This window comes from Emydura macquarii, unplaced genomic scaffold (assembly GCF_026122565.2).
Source record: "Emydura macquarii macquarii isolate MOO-44397 ecotype Brisbane River unplaced genomic scaffold, CSIRO-AGI_Emac_v2 contig_1230, whole genome shotgun sequence".
Taxonomy (NCBI): domain Eukaryota; kingdom Metazoa; phylum Chordata; order Testudines; family Chelidae; genus Emydura; species Emydura macquarii.
The window spans coordinates 7,443,844-7,463,064 of record NW_027131367.1 but is presented as its reverse complement, the minus strand read 5'-3'; the positions used below and the strand labels follow the sequence as shown (position 1 = coordinate 7,463,064).

At 40.4% G+C, this 19,221-nt stretch overlaps 1 protein-coding gene across 1 annotated transcript; it reads left to right on the top strand.

Annotated features, from left to right (window-relative positions):
- Positions 1 to 3,339: 3,339 nt before the first annotated feature.
- MILR1 (mast cell immunoglobulin like receptor 1) lies at positions 3,340 to 18,640 on the top strand. Its single transcript, XM_067547811.1, has 8 exons — positions 3,340 to 3,400; positions 9,673 to 9,717; positions 12,217 to 12,519; positions 13,288 to 13,572; positions 15,010 to 15,123; positions 16,172 to 16,261; positions 17,441 to 17,512; positions 18,588 to 18,640. Exons 1-8 carry the CDS (start codon positions 3,340 to 3,342, stop codon positions 18,638 to 18,640), a joined length of 1,023 nt encoding a protein of 340 aa, XP_067403912.1.
- Positions 18,641 to 19,221: the final 581 nt, after the last annotated feature.

Sequence of the window (19,221 nt, the reverse complement as noted above, 5' to 3'; positions counted from 1 at the left end):
GAACATCAGCCTATATAGAAAGCCGCAAGCAGGGACTTTCTTTCCAGACCAAAATATTCCAATGGGTGATGTTGAAATGCCCATAGTGATCCTGGGAGACCAAGCCTATCCCTTACTGCCATGGCTCATGAAACCTTATATGGGCAACCTGGATAGCAGCAAGGGGCACTTCAATAACAGGTTGAGAAGGTGCTGAATGACCATTGAATGTGTGTTTGGCAGATTAAAAGCTCGCTGGTGATGCCTTTATGGCAGGTTAGACCTAAATGAGGAAAATATTCTTATGGTGATAGCCACCTGCTGTGTGCTCCATAATATTTGTGATGCCAAGGGTTTGGTGCAAAAAGCTATACACCTCTCGTCAATGTGGTTTTATTTCGTAACAAAATCAGGGGAATTGGGTCGGCTGGAGGACAGGGGGGATTGAAGTGTGTACATCACCACTGTTTTGGCACAAAAAGCTGACTTTGGTCGACAAAAGTCTGTAGTGTAGACCTGGCTTGAGTCTGGTCAATACCTGATGCTTCAGAGGACCATTAAACAGTTAGTTACTCATTTGCATAAAAAATAGATGTTACCTGAGAGTCACAAGTAATTTCTTATTATATACCCAAGGATTATATGTTGTGATATCTGCTGTCAAGAAGATATCAATAAGCCTGCATGGATCTATAAAAGTCTCTAAGGTCCTGATCCTTTTTAACCTCAAATCTGTCCAACCTGTGTCAGGGGAAGTTTGGATCGCAAGGATTGGGATTCCGGAACCAGCCTGGAATCACCCTGCTAATTCTCATGGGATAATTTCAACAAACTCTGTACATGGACTATTTAGTCCTTATTTCTCTAGACTGGATTTCTACCAAAGAACTCTTTGCAGTTTTGCCCTGTTTAAGCTATCTCAGCATGGCTCTTCCAGAGGCTAATGTCTCAATAGGCCTTTGAGAACTCATAGCAGGGTTAAAGAGAGGTAAGATCAGTTTCATTTTTCTTGAAAAGGATATCAGCTTTCAAAAGTTTGAGAACCACTATGTTAGGACAACCCTATCTGCAAACAACCTCTAAAAGAACGCGCACACACACACACCCCGTACTTCCACAGTAGTCAGCTCTACAAACAAACATCTCTTCAGGCTCATAAGCAAATTTAGTAAATGATGTAACTAACTTCTGGTGAGGGTACTGCAAGTATCACAGACTTACAACATCTTGTTTATGTTATAAAAACCTTTCCTCTATCTCACTGGAGGTGATATTTGTGAGGTTAGTAAAGTTTATAACTCCTGGAAAATTGGGTTAGACACCTAATGATATACAAATATTCATTCAATTTCTCTTGGTGTTGGGTACAATCAAGAACATCTGCACTGATTTTAGACTTGTTATTCCCCTAAGAGGTCACCTGCCCTGCATCAGGCCAGAACAATGAGAGGTAGAGGCAAGAACTCATATTTCAGTCTACAACATACTGCATCTCTCTGATCTAGCCCCAATACTTGTATCTTTGGATTGGTCTATACTAGCCCTTTTTCCTGTAGAGTTTCCCACCATGGCAATTACAACTGCTGCTCCTTCGATGGGAGCACTAGTGTGCAACCATGGGAGCACTAGTGTGCAACAGCTACTGGCCTTTTAACCACCATTTCACCTTACTCTCTTCAGAGCATATGTAGATGACACAGTGGTGACTGCTGACAACCTGGTTACAACTAGCATTCCCATCGTTGCTACAAGAGGTGGAGATGCAGCAGTGATAGAAGTGGGGGGAAATTTCATTAAAGTAATTCTAAAGCAGCCAAGGCCTTTCTGTGCTGCATGTTTGTGCCACGGCTTCTTCGGAACTGAAATCAACTTGTCTCACTTCCTGCCTGTGAAAGATCTGTCCTCTGGCATTCTTGACTGGCGTGTGTGGCTTTCAGAAGAAAGTGATGAATAAAAGGAATTTTTTAAACAAGTTAGGATAACATTTAAAAGAAAATGACATTTTCCCAGCCCTGGCCAGTTCATTTGTGCAATCAAAATTTACCATGTGGGGGTACAAGGGAATTCTATGTGCAATGTCCATAATATTCCCCTCCTCGATACATCAATAAATTTTTAAACCAATCCAATTTTGCTCCGAGGTCAGAAGTGGGAGCCAGGAACTGAGCTCTAACCCTGTCTCTGACACTGACTCACTGTATAGCCTTGATCAAGTCAATTAGACTTTAATTTTCAAAGTGAGTAGCGCCTTTGGGTGACTAAGTGGAGATATATTATGAGGTCCTGAATTTCATAGAGCAAATGCTCAGTCCTTTTTAAAAAACATGCCCCTCTCAAGTTAGATTCCCCAAAATTGAAGCACCGCAAATCATTAGCTACTTTAACAAATGTTGGCCTTAATCTCTCCATGTCTCAGTTTCTCCCATCTTTATGATGGGGATGATACATACTTATTTACCTTCAATGTCACTGTGAGGGTTGATCAGTTAGAGAACAGTATCAGTGCTCTGCAATATAATCAAGGAAGTACGAAAATGGAGAGGCCTGGTTATGTTTCATTGTTTACATGAAAAACCCTTTGTTTTTCTGGTGGTCAATGGGAACAGTTTTCCCCAAGCCTACAGCTTTCAGGTGTAAGTTGTGCTATAGTCCTTGCATAACATAAATAAGTGTGGTATTTTGCAACAGGGAACAGGAAGGAAATACTCATCTGTTTAACGATGCATCGATAACATTAGCAAGCACCCAACTAGCTATTTTTCAGAGGAAATGGCACAGTAGCCATAGCAATTAATAACCAGGAAGTAAGCTAACTTGTTAGCAATGGTATTTATTCTCCTTAACCTGGTTCCCTTGAAATACACTTACAACAAAGCACTGAAAACTTGGCCCGTCTCCAGCAAAGGGTCTCTAGAGCCAGGTAGAGGAAAGGAGAAGGAGGCTGCATGCCAGATGGAGAACAAAGACTGATAAACTTTTGCTATTGATAGCAAAAATAGGAAGGAAGGAGATTTTCCCACCCCCTTAAAGTAATGCAGCACAGATGTACAAAGGTCTGCACAAACCAACCAGCCTTTCCCACAAGGAGACAAAGGCGGTACATCCTCTTAACGGCAGAAGGGGAAGGAGTTTGAAGAATGTATGTGTAGGCTAATATCATATAACTAGAGTTTGTCAAGATGGCTCTAGGTTCAGACTGAGGTTGGGCATTTGGCTTTGAGTATGAATCAGGGTTAAAAGTCAGGTTCAATGTCACCAAAACCTCATGAGTTGTTCTCAAGAGACTTCAGTCCAAAATGGAGGACCACTCAGAGGATCTAACAATTTTCCAAGAGTTCTACCATCTTGGGAAGCATCAAAATGGCTATGGAAAAAAGACCCTTTCTGGTTCTTATTCTGGCTCAGAACCAAAACCACAGAAGTGAGTTTAAATCCAGGGATCAGGAGACCGTGGGGTCTTGGGCCCATTTCCAGTTTTAATTAAATTGATCTGTACCCCAGTTTAAATAGTTTCCAGGCACTTCTGGACCTGGGTTGCTAAGTAATATACCTGTGTATTTTCCCACATTCACCCTATGGTCTCCATTCTATATACACCTTTATCTAGAATGTTTGATACAGTGTCAGACAAAGCTGATCAGGAGGCCCTTCCTACCTGTATCAGAATCTAGAATGGAGGCCTAAGAGAGCATCAAAAGAAGAAGTCTCTTCCATCCCCAGTAGCCACTGTACTTGTGGGCAAGTAGAGTGTGGAAAAGATACTGCATCCACAGACATCCTGACTTCAAGTATTTCAAACCCAGCTTGCTTTCTGAGCCAGATGGCAAGGTGATGAAAGCCAAAAGCCCATTGAAGTCAATGGCCATTGATCTAATGACTCTAACGGCCAGGTCAAGGCCCTGCAATGTTAAACGCCTTCTCATTTGGAAACTGATGATTATTAATGCTTCTGTTTGCTCTTTCTGCTGGTATTTGCCTAGTTAAGTAAGACACTTCCTCAAAGTCACCAGCAACGTCATCTCTTTGAAATGGCAATTAAGACATTTTGTCTGAGTAAGGACTAAATAAAGGTTGAATAAGAACTTCCAAATATTGGCTCACAAATATTCAGTCTTTTCAGCTACCCTGTCTCCTGTGACCAGAAAATGAAGCTCAGAGTTCACAACACATTTCAATCATTTATTTTTGCCAACCCCACAGCAGGCCAGCATTTAGATGCAGCACCAAGCAGCCACTGAGCTGCACAGTGTCTTGCTGGTTATCAGGATCAACCTCTGCTTTCTGCACTGAGATCATGCTGCTTCCAGCAGGCCCTCGACCTCGCTCACTCCCTTCCTTCAGTTCTGTGGGGCTCAGCCTCAGTCCCTTACATTTCAGTGCTTTGCCCCTAGTACTAGCACACAGCTATGGAAAGGAGCACATCCAAAGAGGACTGGCAGCCTGCCACTGCTCTATCAGACAGTACAACACAGCTGAAATGGGCCATAACCAGAACCATTCATCTGCACTTTCGATAAGGGATTGACTAAAATATGATGTGGAGCAAGAAATCTCCTATTTTGTTTCTGCAAAACAAACCCCCCCTGCTCAGCTTTGCCTAGTATATGAGAAACAGTGGATCTGATTCCACACCTGTTAAAGTCAATGAGAGTTTTGCCACTAACTTCAGTAGGAATAGACCCAGTGTATATTTATCTTAGTTTTTAAATTATTTTTAAAATGACTCCTTGATTTCTAATCCACCAATAGCTGATCAGTGTAATCTAATCTGTCCATTGCCAACAGTGACCTCTATATATATTTAATATGCTTATAGACCTTTATTCTAATTTATAGAGTTGTATGAAGTGCAGGATATTTCCACAGGTCTAGACAAGTCACAGGGCAATCAAGGAATTAACTGGATTAGTTCTAGATATATATTTTAAAAAACAATCTATTATTTTTTCCAGACAGTGTGACATTTGAATATTTTATTTACTACAAAAACTGTCTCTTTGCACTTTGGCAGAGATCAGTTTTATTAATTGATTTGAATGTTTACCAAGAACATACCCTCTTGTTAGGGGACGGACATGTCTGCCAGGTGTCTAAAGAGCTCTCAGCCCCATATAATGAATTTACAGTGCTAAAAATCTGCCTTTCTAAAAATAATGTTACATTTCACAATGGCACCATCTAGTGGAAGATCATCACTAGTAAAATGGAAACAAATTCCGGTCATCACAATACATATCTTCTGCTAAACCAATAATATTTGAGAGCTTTATTTGGAGTTTCTCCTATTATCACTGACATTTTATATCTCCTCCTTCAAACTGCAATGTAAAATAGAATTTAAAGGGCACTGGATGGGTCAGAAGGATGCTAATAAGAGAACTGAGCCTTCCACAAAGCTCTCTGTTCAGATCTAGTTCATGCTGGATGAAAGTGAAAGTCATTATCACCTGACATCTGATCAGTGCTTGTATGAAGTGGGTGTGGTTATCGACTATTATTGTACTGATTATTTGTATTGCAGAAGCACTCAAAAAGTCCCAAGCATACAGACACACAGGAGAGGTTGGATTAAGGCATAAGGCACTCTAGTCTTTGCCTAGGGCTGCATCTCCAGAGTAATCGGGTTATGTCAGAATCTCAGCTTTCATTTAAAAAATAAATGTTTCTAGCCCTTGTGATTGGGAAACAAAGCTTGAAAGCATAAACCAAACATAGCCAATGCAGCATCATCTGCCAGAGTCTGAAGACAGCCTGAAATAACAGCTCCAACAGGTGTGAACCCTTCCATTAATCTCTATGATTCCAAGATCCACGGGCACTGCCAACATCACCTTACCCATTCCCCTGAATTTCCTGAGGGTTTGGATTTAAATCCATGGATCCAAACTCAGCTCTATGGTTTTGAGCCAAAACACAGAATCGGAAAGGGGACCTCCTTTTCCAGGTTGATTTAGGTTGCTGCCCAAGATGTTCGGTATCCACCTGAGTGTGCAGACAGTCTGAAAACAAAATATCTGGATAACATCTGGCAGGGCTTACTGCACTGCTCTCCTGTGGAAAGGAAGGAGCCAAACGGAATCTAGCACTACGTTACTTATGACCCCTATTTAACCTCACCTAGCAGGGCTGCTGTACTATGGGTATATGCATACAATTTACAAGCACAGGGCAAATACTCCAAAAAAGTTTTCGTAAATATTCATTTGAATATTTAAACAAATTCTTTTTAAATGTGTTTGGATCCCCTTTTGTGTTTTCTTTCAACAGAGATTCAGGCGAACTATTCTACTGTCAGAAACATTAATCAAAATGGCAAATTTTAAGCAACTGTTGCAAAATATTAATGGAAAGTGAACTTAGAATTAATCATTGTATTTGCACCAAAAACCTGATTCTAAGCACCAACAACCCCTAATCAGGGAACACAAACATACCATGCGACCTACAGTTCTATTCAAAATAGCTAACAATTTAAATACTATCAATGAACTGCTTACAACTAGGAATTATTCAGTAAATCGTTAGGTATAAAAAGTTCAAGAAAAACATGATCTGTTTGTGGACAATTCCTGAACAGGAAAAGGGGCAAAATATGCTGAAAAAAATTATTTGTCATGCCTTTTGACCCAACTGCACTAAGTAAAATAACGGCAGAGTATACTGTAGTTTCAAAATTATAAACAGGACATAGAATTAGCTCAATGTTTAAATTATAGCTACTCAGTTCAAATCAAGGGACCTTGAAGCATAGCGGAAATGTTAAACGTTTAATACTGATCGCCAACAGATGGAGACACACACATACACACACTCTCCTTCTCAAAGCTTCTAGCAGTTTTCCTATTTTTAAATATATGTGTAAAATCCTAACTTGCTGGACTCATAGCCAAAAGGTTTTCTGAGCCTGAATGCTATAGTAATGGGTGCTTGAGAAATCCCCACAAGAGATTTAAGGAATGCGATGTACTTGGTCTGTGTGTACAAATTAGATATGCTACAAAAAATGGAAATAGCCAGAACAAAAACATCTGGGTTTGTTTTTTTTTTTAAATTAAACATCAGGATGAAACATATTTTCTTATATTCTTATTTCTTTCCTTAGACTCTATACTTCTGGGATTTTCTTTCTGCTGTATTAGAAAGACAGAAACCTCTAGCATGTTGGCTATAGAGTGAATCCTCCCCATCATCTCTCTTCCCAGCTCCTGCTCAAGCAAAATAGAGTTCTGCTTTGATTTTTTAAAATATCATATATTGAGACCAGAACTAAGGACACCAGTTGAAAACTTCCTGCCCTAAGTGCAAACACTTTATAGTGTGAGAAATGTAGGTCTGTGTAACACTTCCCAGCTGTCACCAACCAGATCACCATAGCCATCCAGAACTTTGTAGGTACAGTGAGGAAAGAACCCCAGATCTCTTGTTCCACAACCACAAGCCCCTATCTGTTAGCAATATAGGCTTTTTTTTTTTTTTTAAACAGAGCAGTCTAAGGCTGTTAGGGTCACAGAACTGGAGTCCCTAATTCTGTTAGGCCTTGCTACATGAGGAAGTTGCATCACTATAACTAAAGATGTAACTTTAAACTGATTTCTTACACAAGTGCAACTTGATTAGGAGGTGAGAATGTGTGAACAGTGACAATTACTTCTTGTAATGAGATAACCATTCCAAGTTCCTATTTAGACCCAGTTTAATTGTGTCAAGTTTGCATAATCAATGGTTGTGAATAGGTTTCAACTACTCTAACTGAATGGCCTTTGCTTATACCTAACCTCCCCATTGTTGTTCCTTACGCTTAGATGTATATATATACCCCTATCTGATTTCTATTTCTTGCATCTGACGAAGTGGGTTACAGCCCACGAATGCTTATGCCTGCAGAAATTAAATTTGTTAGTCTTTAAAGTGCTACAGGACTCTTGTTGTTCTTCCTGATACTGCAACTTTCAAGGCAGTTGGTCACTCATAGCAACAGAACATTAAAAACGCTCCAGGGCCGTGTCTGCCACAATGACTTCCCTGTAAACCCAAATCACCTTCCCCCACATCCTCACTGAGGTACTTCCTTTTGGTCACAGCTGTCCGTCACTCACATTCTCCTTGTGCAACAATTGCCATACCCAACATCAAGTTCTTCCTTCCTTCCTCCCACATTTACAGAATTTACACCACTGTAAATCAATAGTAACCCCACTCTAGTCACTGGAGTTACACTGCTGTAGGTGGCAGAAGAATGAGACCCTTTGAACCCAGGTCCTTCAACAACCTACCCTCAGTGAACATTTGCAAATTCTGCTTTTCCATGAAGTGGGGATGCTGCTTTGAAAAGATATTGAGTTCCCCTTACCAAACTTCTGGCTCCCTTTCAGAGATGGTCCCAAACTCTCATGTCCAAACACATTGAATTCCAGATCAAATATCTTGGTTCAGGATCTCTCTCTACCACCGTCTCCCCTTAATCTAGAAAGGAAGGTAGCACTGTATAGGAACTAGGGTTTGAAGAAGTAGGACAGATATAGTTCATATATTCATATCTTGCCTTTCTTGGCTCTGAGTTTGTAAGATGTTTGCAGAATAACATCAGAGTTCACCCCTTTATTAATTGTGTTTAAAAAAAACCCTAAGACCTTTGGTTTATTTCCAAAAGACCACTGAATCAAGGTTACCCTTTCATATATGTCTCTATGTGGAACTGTTTTCAACTGTAAGGCACCTAGAACACCACTGACTGACAGGTGCCTGAAACATTCATCATTAACATTAAGTTCCAACCAGATATGGAGATCTCATATAATCTGGCTTGTGTAACCAAGATATTGCCAAATGTTAACTTTGCTCTTCTGTGCCTTTGGCATTTATGGTATGCTTTAAGTCGTATTTCAGACACTTTGCTGGGAAATGGCATGAAAACATCACATGTTGTTTCCTTTAAATAGTATTACAGAATGTATTAGCGTTCTCTCTCTTCATTTTAGGACAACACTCAAACATATGGCCTAGATACAACACTCTATATAAGCACGAAAGCTGCCATCAAGGTCCTTTTCCCTGGGGTCTACCCAATATTAGCTCCAATTGTGGTTAAATATGGTTGTAGCTAATATGGATGGGGATTTTTCTGTCTGTGAATCATGCTAGCCAAACTCTACTACAGATATACACCACTCCCAGACTATTTCTAATCTCTAGGACTGTGTTTTAACACGATTCTAACACACCCAGCTCTCCCTGGACAAAAATTCACTGACCACACTGGTCAGGAAACCGTACTAGAAGCCCTCTAGTAACAATTGTGCTTAAGTATTTAGGCTGTGTTCAGAATCCAGGAGTCCCGACACCTAAGTCCTCTGGTCTCACCACTAGAAATATTGCTGCTGCTAGATAGAATTTGGACTAATTCTAGAAGCATGAAAGTTTTTATGCAAATTTCACCAGCAACATCTTAACGTCTGTAATTAGAACTTCCTCAAATCTTGTCACATTTCCCTCTGAGAGCCTTTTACCAGCATAACTACTATTTCCTCTCTTCAATACACTTTTTGTTTTTGTAAGAAAATGCTTAAACTTGTGATCATTCCATTCTTCCTGCTAGCCTGCTGTAAGTTATGGATCTGCTATTTAATCAGCGGCATCTTATTCCAAAGAGGGGCCACTGGCTAACTTTGATCAAGTTCTTCTTCTCTCTTTTAGTTCAATTCACTCAAGAGAGACAAAAATCCAAGGAGAATGGTACCGGTAAGTTTTCATTTTCATTTATGATGTTATTGGTAGGGATACTTTAGAAAAAAATTCAGGTCACTGGTCAGTGTTAAACAGAATAATTTCATATTGTAAACATTTTTCTCCTTCCTCTCTTTAGTCGCACATGAAATGAGATAGTTAAGTGTGCAAAGTGATTTTTTTCTCTTGCTGATAGATTGTGTGTACATTCAAAAATGCTTAAAGTTTTTAAAACTCAGCTAGAATTGCTGAACAAAATAACAGTTTCCCTGTACCCTATTTTATGTACTGTAACTGGCTATAAAAATACTGGGATTTTTTACTGTACTTGGATTGGAGATCAGCATTAGCCTGTAGAAAGAGTTTGCAGGGTTTTTTTCCACAATTATGTTTATGATAATTCCAACAAAAAAAATCCTACATTAACAGAAAGTTGTTACACTCTCAAGAATTTCAAAGTCAGGGTAGGCTAAAGTTACAGCTGCTCCCACAACCGTAATACTGCTTGTTTGTGTGTATGTATCACTACAATACTGCCCATGTACATTTTCACAAACCATTTTGCTATTTTTACTCCATCTCAGTTTCTATCTTGTACCTAGGAAGACAGGTGCAAAATTCCCCATAAGGGAGAAAAATAGTTTGTACTTTTGGGAGTCGATCTTCCTCCCATTGCAAAACTCTAAGAGACTTCAAGGGGAGCAAGAGCAGGAGCAGGCCCTTATTCCATAGTAACCTCCATGAAGGATCTCAACCCACTTTACAAAACATTCACTAAGGACTTGATCTTACAAGCCTGCTGTGCATGAAATTCTGTTGAATACAGTGAGGACCTAGCGCTCTTGCAGGCTTGGATCACAACAGCCCTGTGCATTAGATGAGCTCTATTAGAATGAAGCATGTGGTGAGCAACCACCCAAGGGATGAGCAACATTCTCCACTAGTTTAGTCTTTGAAAGTCAAACCAAATTCCCCTGGAAACCATGAGTGCTCTGTAAAGAAGCTGCTTACGGTGGGTTGTGGTTCTTGGATGTGATTCTTCGGGTTGGTTTCATTGGGTGTCCATTTTGCAGATGAGGATACACAAAGAATACATATTTCAATGTGAATGACTCAACTTTTTGTAGCCTGCTTATCAGAGGTGCTGAATAATCTTAATTTTTCAAGTCAATGGGAATTTTGGGGAATTGAGCTCTTTTGAAAACCTGGTCCAAAGTGTTTACATTTTTTCATCTGTAATTAAAAAAATGCTGCCCCAGCGGTACTTTACATTACTATTATTTCATCTGTCTAATGCCATAGTTACCTGCCAGAAGAAAATTCTCCCCTATGGTTGTCTGAAAATAATTAGTTTCTATGTTTGATCTCCTGACAGATTTGGGACAATGTTGGTCAATTAGATTAGATATGTAATTGCCACATCCCGTTTGGCTCAGAATATTTATCAGGAGGAACTTTTGCTGCGCTCACTCAGATCAGATACGTAGTCGTCTACTTTGTGATTAGCTTGTAAAAAAAAGCATAAACAGATTTTTCCCTTCTACCTCCCTTGGATTCTAACTTCATCAGCTCTTTGGCATGCTAGTTTTAAAAACTGTTACCCCAAAGAAATGTCTGTGGCTAAAACGGGAAGATCTCCAGATATTTCTGATGAAAAATATTCAGAAGACAGGTAATAATCCATATATTCCCTTCAAGTTTCAAACATAGACATGTTATTGTTCGAGAGGCTGTCTTGGTCAATATTTAGCATAAGGGCCAATAAATCTAGGCCATCACTTTTCATAACGCAACGGCTCCAAATCCCAGGTATGCAATTGGGCACTGGTAAATCATGCTTCTGTGACAGGCACTCTGAGCACCCCTTCCTTACACTCACGATGAGTCTCTGCATCTCATTCAGCAGGGTCAGCTCAGATAATGCTCAAGTCTTCAGCTGCAGGGGCCCTCCCAGGTCATGTAGGCACAATTCCATTCAGTGACAGATGATCCAGTTAGCATGGTGTTTCCTACTCAGACTCCAGGGCCACATGGTGCATGATGCTTTGTGCTGACTCTGGGGTTGAGGATGACTTGAGCCGTCAGAAGAAACAGGACACCTCCACTTTTATCTTAGCTCTGGCTGGTGAGTTTGTGGGTTCCCCTTTCCGCTGCCTAAAGAGGAAATCCACATCCGGTATTCCACTAACTCTTCACAAACAACCAGCCCCAGTTATGGACACATTACCTATCCCTCTCCCTCCTGGCCAAGGACTGTACTCCCTAGTGTACTCTGAAATGGCAGAGGAATTTGGAGCAGATGGCAGGAAGATATTTGTACACTGAATTTAGGATCTTATAGCTATGGAGCCCAATAATCTGGCTTCACATGGAGCCGCAGAATTGCCCCAGCCCTGATGCCCTGGGCCTGCCAGGCTCACCCAGGCCTCCATCTAGTTCTCCATGTTCCTCTGCCAGGGGGTTGGAAGTTATTTGTGGATTGTTGTTTTACTCAGAAATGTTTCCTTTTCCCAGAGCTGCTGTCCAACCCTGAGCTCAGAGATCTGAGCTCAGATCTCCAAATGAAATTGGAGGTAAGAATTGGCCAGAATGTGACACTGTCCTGTCAATCCACCAATGGCTCTCTTCCTATCAACTATACATTTTTTAAAGGAAATCAGAGTCTGTCGTCGATTATGACCGAGAAGAGCACGGATCCGGTTCTGTTCAACCTAACTATCAGGTCTACCAGCGACTTGGGGGACTACAAATGCAAAGCTGTAAACGGACCCTCCAGCGGTCCAAAATACAGCAAGATTCTCAACTTTACATTACTAGGTAGGTGTTTGTGTGTATTTGTGACATTTTTCAGCATCAGGAAATGAGTGTTCATAATTACTCATGCTAGCTGGCCTGATCTTCTGAGCTGCTGGAGGCACAACCCCATGGCTGTCTGACACTTGGCACAGCACAGGGCTGGGCACAACCCTCTCCAACCCATTCTGAACAGTTTAAAAATTATATTATGCATTAACATGTAAACACCAAGGCCGGAGAGGGCTCTGGCAGCAGGAACTTCAGTCAGAAGGGGGCCACACAAAGCTGCACCCTATTTGTGTGCCTCACTCCCTGCACATGTCTGAGAGACCACCAAGATCTGGCCCTATAGTTTTATTGTATAACTGTTCCTGCAAATGCGCGCAATGGCTTACAGAATACAATCCATGACTGACCATCTCAGGATTGTGCTCTTTCCCCTCCTTGCTATCATACTTTCACATTTGAGCAGAAAGCGTTCTAAAACAGAATGCAATTTCTTGCAAAGGGATAGAGCCATATGCTTTTCAGTCCATTCATCCTGTAGCAGCAGCCAGCAATCCTGTAAGAGGTTCTGCTAAAGAAGTGTTCTACAACACAGTGTGCCTCTGTCGAGAACTTGGCCTAGATCCACAGCTGCTGTGAATCAGCATAATTCTATTGGAATTAATGGATATTGACCTAGGTAGGGCAGCTGAGGAGCTGGTCCCTTATTTACAGGTCTCAGTTTTAAATCTCATGCTTTTTTATCTTAGCTCTTATTTTTGCATTCCACTGGTTACTTTACAGATCCAGTGTCCAGACCAGTGCTGAGCACAACTACTTCCCAAGTGAGGATCGGCCAGAACGTGACACTGTCTTGTCACTCAGAAAATGGCTCTACTCCCATCAAGTACATATTTTTTAAAGGAAATAAGACTATATCACCCATAATATCTTTGCAAGGGAAGGCAGTGGCTGTGTTAAATGTAACTATCAATTCTCCCAGCGACTTGGGCAACTATAAATGCAAAGCTGAAAATAAAATTCCCAATAATACAAAATATAGCAACAATCTCAACTTTACCCTAGCAGGTATGTGTTTGTCCCACCTATTACTAATAGCATCTGATGATGAGTTTTTAATGATCTGTGCTTGTCCGTGTAAACTGGGGTAGTAGGTCCAGCAACAACAAAAGTACGTCAAAGTCCATGATGGAACTTTTAGTGCCTGGTAGCAGTAGAGCACAGGTTAGAGAGCTGTACATTCACACCCGGGCTTTCTGCACACTAAGGCTCTGTGCAGACAAGCCCTAGCCACAATTTTTCCCCCCACGATTTTTCTCGAGGTGTAAGGTGCATGGATTTTAACAAAAGAAACAAAACCAGGGCTTTTTATTTAAACAGACAAAGCCCAGCTCTGCCTATAAACCAACATTCTGAGAACAGAGCAGGAAGGGACACTACCCAGGAGTTAGTTTTATATAGGCTTAGCAGAATTCGAATTTTTATATTTATATATATATGTAGGCACCCTGTACTTCCAGCAGGCTCTTAGCAGCAGCTTTGCGACTCCGGCAGCAGGCAGTAGCCAGCAGCTTCCAGCCTGGGCTGCATTCCACCCTAGCACCAAAATGGAGTCCCCCCATGCTATTCCCTCTCTCTCTGGAAGGGGAAGAGTCTCTCTCCTTTTCCCCAAGGCATCATGGGAGTTGTAGTCTCCCAGGATCTTCCCATCTGTAAACTCCCAATCAAGTTCCAAGGCCCCTGAAGTACAGGGTGCCTACATATATATATTATATAAAATAAGCATGGATATTGTCTGTTGAAATTATATCATTTCAGCAGATAATATCCATGCTTATTTTTTAGGATTTTTATTGATTAAAATGATCAATTGTGGGAAATTATGGGGGGTTAGACCATGGAGGGGGCAGACAATAATTAATTTCAATAGACATTGAGATATAAAAAGCTAAAGCTTATAACTGTTAAAACACAAATTGTCAACATCACATGTCAAAATATACAAAGCAAATATCGTCAAATTAAAGTCTAAATTCCCAAGCAACATTTTTCTTATTTTGCCTGTCAGTAAATTTCAATTATTATTGATGGAAATATTTTTTCATCAGTTTGTGTTTGATGAAATACACATTTACCAATAAAAATCTAATCCTTCCAGGCCTGCTTTTATACTTTTCTCTGACTTTCCTCTGAGTTCACCTTGTACACCTGCAGGACATCTGAGCCTGGATTTAACTCCCTACCTCCTGTGATAGGGCAGGACTGTGCCCAGATACTTCCCCATCCATACCAGTTGATTCTCAGCTTGGAGCCAGCTCTTTATCTCTCAATGATGAAGTGAGGACCCCTCCCTTGCCACAATCAGTGTTATTAACAACTGCTACACCAGTTCTCCAAACTATGACAGAAAAGGCTGGGGTTTAATTTTAATTAAAAGATAAGCACTTGGAATATCTTACCACATTTGATTTTAGTCTCTACAAACTCCTTTTCTCCTGTTAACAGAAGAGAATGGCTTTTCCTATGTCCTCTGCATTTTTCTTGTGCTGCTGTTTCTGCTGGTGGTGATCATGGTTGCCTTAGCAATTCCATTTCTGATCCTTCCTTGGTGTAAAGCAAGTGAGTGCTTTTTGCTTCTCCATATTTTCATTTTCATTTTAAAGTTGTGCTTCTTCAGGTCCTTATCACACTGTATATCCTTGGAAATGGAAGGCTTAGCTTTCTGTCTGCACATCACACACTAAGGTCTCCCCACTTCTTAGCTGCTGCCAATGATGCCTGGTCTAGATAGCGTCTACAGACCAGCTTCTATTAAACTGGAGGGGATAGCCCAATAATATAAGCTTCAGGTTGGTAACATCAAGAGTCTCAGGAACTGCTTAGTTAAATCCAGTTATGGTTAACTTACTTCTTCAGCTTTTTGAGGTAGTTACTGTATTGGGATCTTCAGGAAAAACAAATGTCCAATCTCCTCTGAATGGATACAGATCCAGTGGCACTTTTCTTAAGAGAAATTTGCCCTTGGGTAAAATGCTCTCTCCTCATCCTAGTGGGCTGACTCTTTCTTGCTCTCCACATTAGAAGAGGCCACATTTCAGTGAGGCTATACATGTATAAATAAAGGGCGGATATAAATGCAAGGTATTAAGACCTAAGAGGCACTATTCTCCATCTTTTGATTGACTCCAAGTCTATCCCTTAAAGCCAAGTATCTCTCTTCATACCAGAGCTATGTTTTCAGGCTACATTTTAGGTCCCAAAGGCAAAAATTTATACACGTGCTTATCTTCATGAACATGAGTATTTTTGCTGAGGTCATGGGGACTGCTCACATGCCTTAAGTTACGCATGTGCATAACTGCAGTATCAGGGCTTTGGTATCCAAAGTTAAAGTAGGAAAGTAAGTCTCTTTTTGCATGGACCCCATGATATATAACCAATACCTGCTGCCTTAGGCAGCAACTACTTCCTCTTCCATTACCTACATGTGAAGTAAAGATGCAGTCAGGTATGAATAGTACTGCTTACTAATGAATGGACTATAGCATTATTTAAAATCCTTAACAACCCAAAAAAAAAAAAAAAAAGAGAGACATACTTTTTTGGAGCAGTTGATATTTTTATCACTTTAATTATTTTGTTTGTTTGTTTCCTTTATGTTTTGCAGGAAAACTGAAGTCAGCTGGATCCTCAACTGGTTTTGGTTCAACAGACAAGGCAACAGTGTCTGAAAACTATGTGACATATACAGAGATTGGTAAATTCCAAACTGCTCTTTCTTTAGTCATGAAACTCACTTGCAGGAATCTGGCTGCAGGACATGATTAACTAGTCCTACATAAAGCGTATCTTTTGGTCTCAAATGGGAGGGGAAATGGGTGATCGCTTCTGGTAAGTTACTGAGCCAGTAGAACTCCCATTGACCTTGACTGGAAGTTACTCAGTGTCTCTCAGGATCAGGCCCTATATGAGCATTTGATGCCACACCAGTAGCCAAATTGCAGTCTGGGGAATGACCCAATAGAAAGGCCTTTAGAACCTTGTTTGGACCATCCATCAGCTCCAATCAGGAAAGAACTAGAAGGAACGTTCATGTTTGGGTGTCTATGGAGGTACTGGTAAGGAAGTGACAACCACAAGGCAAAAAGAAAATGAAATACTAGTAAATAAAACACAAAGCCTAGATTTACACAGTACCACCTTCTTGAGCTTCAAGGAAAGGATTCTGAGTTGCCAGCAAAAGTGATAGACAATTGCAAAGCTTCTGCATTTCACTTTGTATTCTTCAGCGTATATTTCAGTTCTTCACTCTCAATCACCATTGCTCAACCCCAAAGAGATTCAGAGCCACTTTCTCCTAAAATGGAGTCACAAAATAACTGAGCAGCAGCTGACATAGCATCTCCGTGTTGTGTTATAACATTGTGTTGTCTCTATGGACTAATGCATCACCATAACAAAAATGTTGCAGGACAAACACCATTACAGGATTATCTTGAGGTTCTGTCAGATGTCACCTGACAGACGATTTTATTTCTGCTGACACATTTGGAGATTGGAAAAGAAGAGAGGATGTTTCCCTCTCACTATCTTCACATCCCGTTTCTAGCTACTGGAATGAAGATGGGGAAATGGGTGTTTCTCCTCTTTCTCTCTCCAGCTGTTTGGTAGGAGGAATGGGGAGGAATCTGGTTGATCTGCTCCATTAGCACAGCACTCCTTGCAACCTTTCACATCAGGTAGAGATGAGTGCTCAACTTGCACTATCCAACAGTAGGTGGAGGGAGAACAAATGATGCATTCTGCAGACTCTGTGAGAGGGCCACGTGGATCTTATACCACAGACTGAGTCTCAGTGCTCCTTTGCAAGCTTAGTTTCACCTAGCTATAATCTCCTGCAATTGAACTTTAAACTTTTTCACTTATTTCCATCCAGAGCATGATAAATCTGAAGAAGTGGACTACGCTAACATGTCATTTACTAGAAAGGAGGAGGAAGATCGGAAAGGTAACAATGGAGCATTTCACATTTGCAAGTTTATACAACTAGTGTTCTGGAAATGGAATAAAAACTAATTCAAGCACAAACATGTGTATCCTGAACACTTCCATGGATTAATGACAAAACTACCTCATGCATTTTGGCATTCACAGTGCATTGATATCAGAGTCAAATGTCCATTTGCAGTAGAGCCTGACAACAGCCGAGTCTCACTCTTATAAACCACTTTCACTGCATGCTCCCTCTTTCCAGAGGTTAAGCAAAACTCCTTGTGGACACAGATCCCTCGTGGTTAGCATTCAAAAGCCATTTGAAGATGAGAAGGGTGAAACTAGAATTAATTTCAGGCAGGCACCAAAATACACCTGCAACTTGACTACAAGTGTTAACTAGCAGCATCCATATTAATAGTTTACAGGTGCAAGGTTTTTGTTTATTTAAAGGGAGAAAGGGTGTTTCTAATTGTTTGAGTATAGGACTAAGCACCAGGAATGCTCAAGAACTAATCCTGCAGCTGACATTAACTCAGTGTGTGATCATAGTGACTACTTGAGCTCTTTGACTCAGTTTTGCAACTAAGATAGGAATAATACTTTCCTACTTTAAGGATTTTGAGTACCAATGAATTCCCACACAAAAGTCTTCATTAGGATGAAATTAAGGTTCAGAGTCCATACAAACAATTTAAGGGTAAAAATCATTACAAAAATACTGTAGCTAATTTTAGAAAGCCCCATTAGAAAAATCAGGAAATTATCATTAAACATTTGAAAGTATGAAAATGATGGTAGTGGGAGGTTTTTTTTGTGGACCACATCACCCTTTTATTTTCGTAAGTGGTCCAGGGAATAAAATAGCTAAGACAGCCTGCTACAGAGATAACCTTCTAACTCCAGTAAGAATCCCTTGACCTGAAAAGAACTACCACTGACCTTCTGTGATCCCAAATGCAACAGCTTCCTTCTGAAATTGTCCCATATGTAGTGTTAGTGACTGAGTTGCAAGAGGAATGTTTAAAGCTTGCTTGAGTACTGTGGACTTTTTAAAAGGTTTTATTCATTATGCCTATTCTGACTTTTAGTGAACATAAAGGCAGATACTACAGTTGTCTACTCTGAAGTCATCATAAAATAGAATGCAAGGTAAGTTTCCTTTCTGATGATTTATAAGAGGAAGTATTATATAAAATATTTTTAAAGAGAACCTCTACCTTTGTAAATTTTGCTAGTATCACTGTGCCTGGATAGGAAACACACAAGCAAACATTTAGATGCTAATTTCCTGGCCTAATTATTTTGTAGACAGATGGTGATGTTAAGCTCTTCTCCTGCCAATATTAAAGAATGAGTCCCTGTCCCTAGCCTTTAGAGACTCCAATTTGATCAAGACGAAAACCAAAAAATGTTAGAAGCAGATTAATTGATGCCCAGATTGATTCCTTTACTCATACACAGTACCTTACTACACAAGTAGTGCCATTGTAACCAATGGAGCTAGTTGTTTAAAAAAGGTACTATTAACATGGTGGTGCAACTTGACTCTCCATTAGCATTACTCTTTTGATGTCTGGGTGCAAAGACATAAGCCAGCAATTAGCTAACATGGTCCAAATGTAAGGCTCACACACACAGTTTTGCTCCTATGCTTGTCAGGAATTTCAGGAAATAAAACAAGATTTTAAATAAACAGAGAATAAAAAGGCCTTGTTCAGCCAT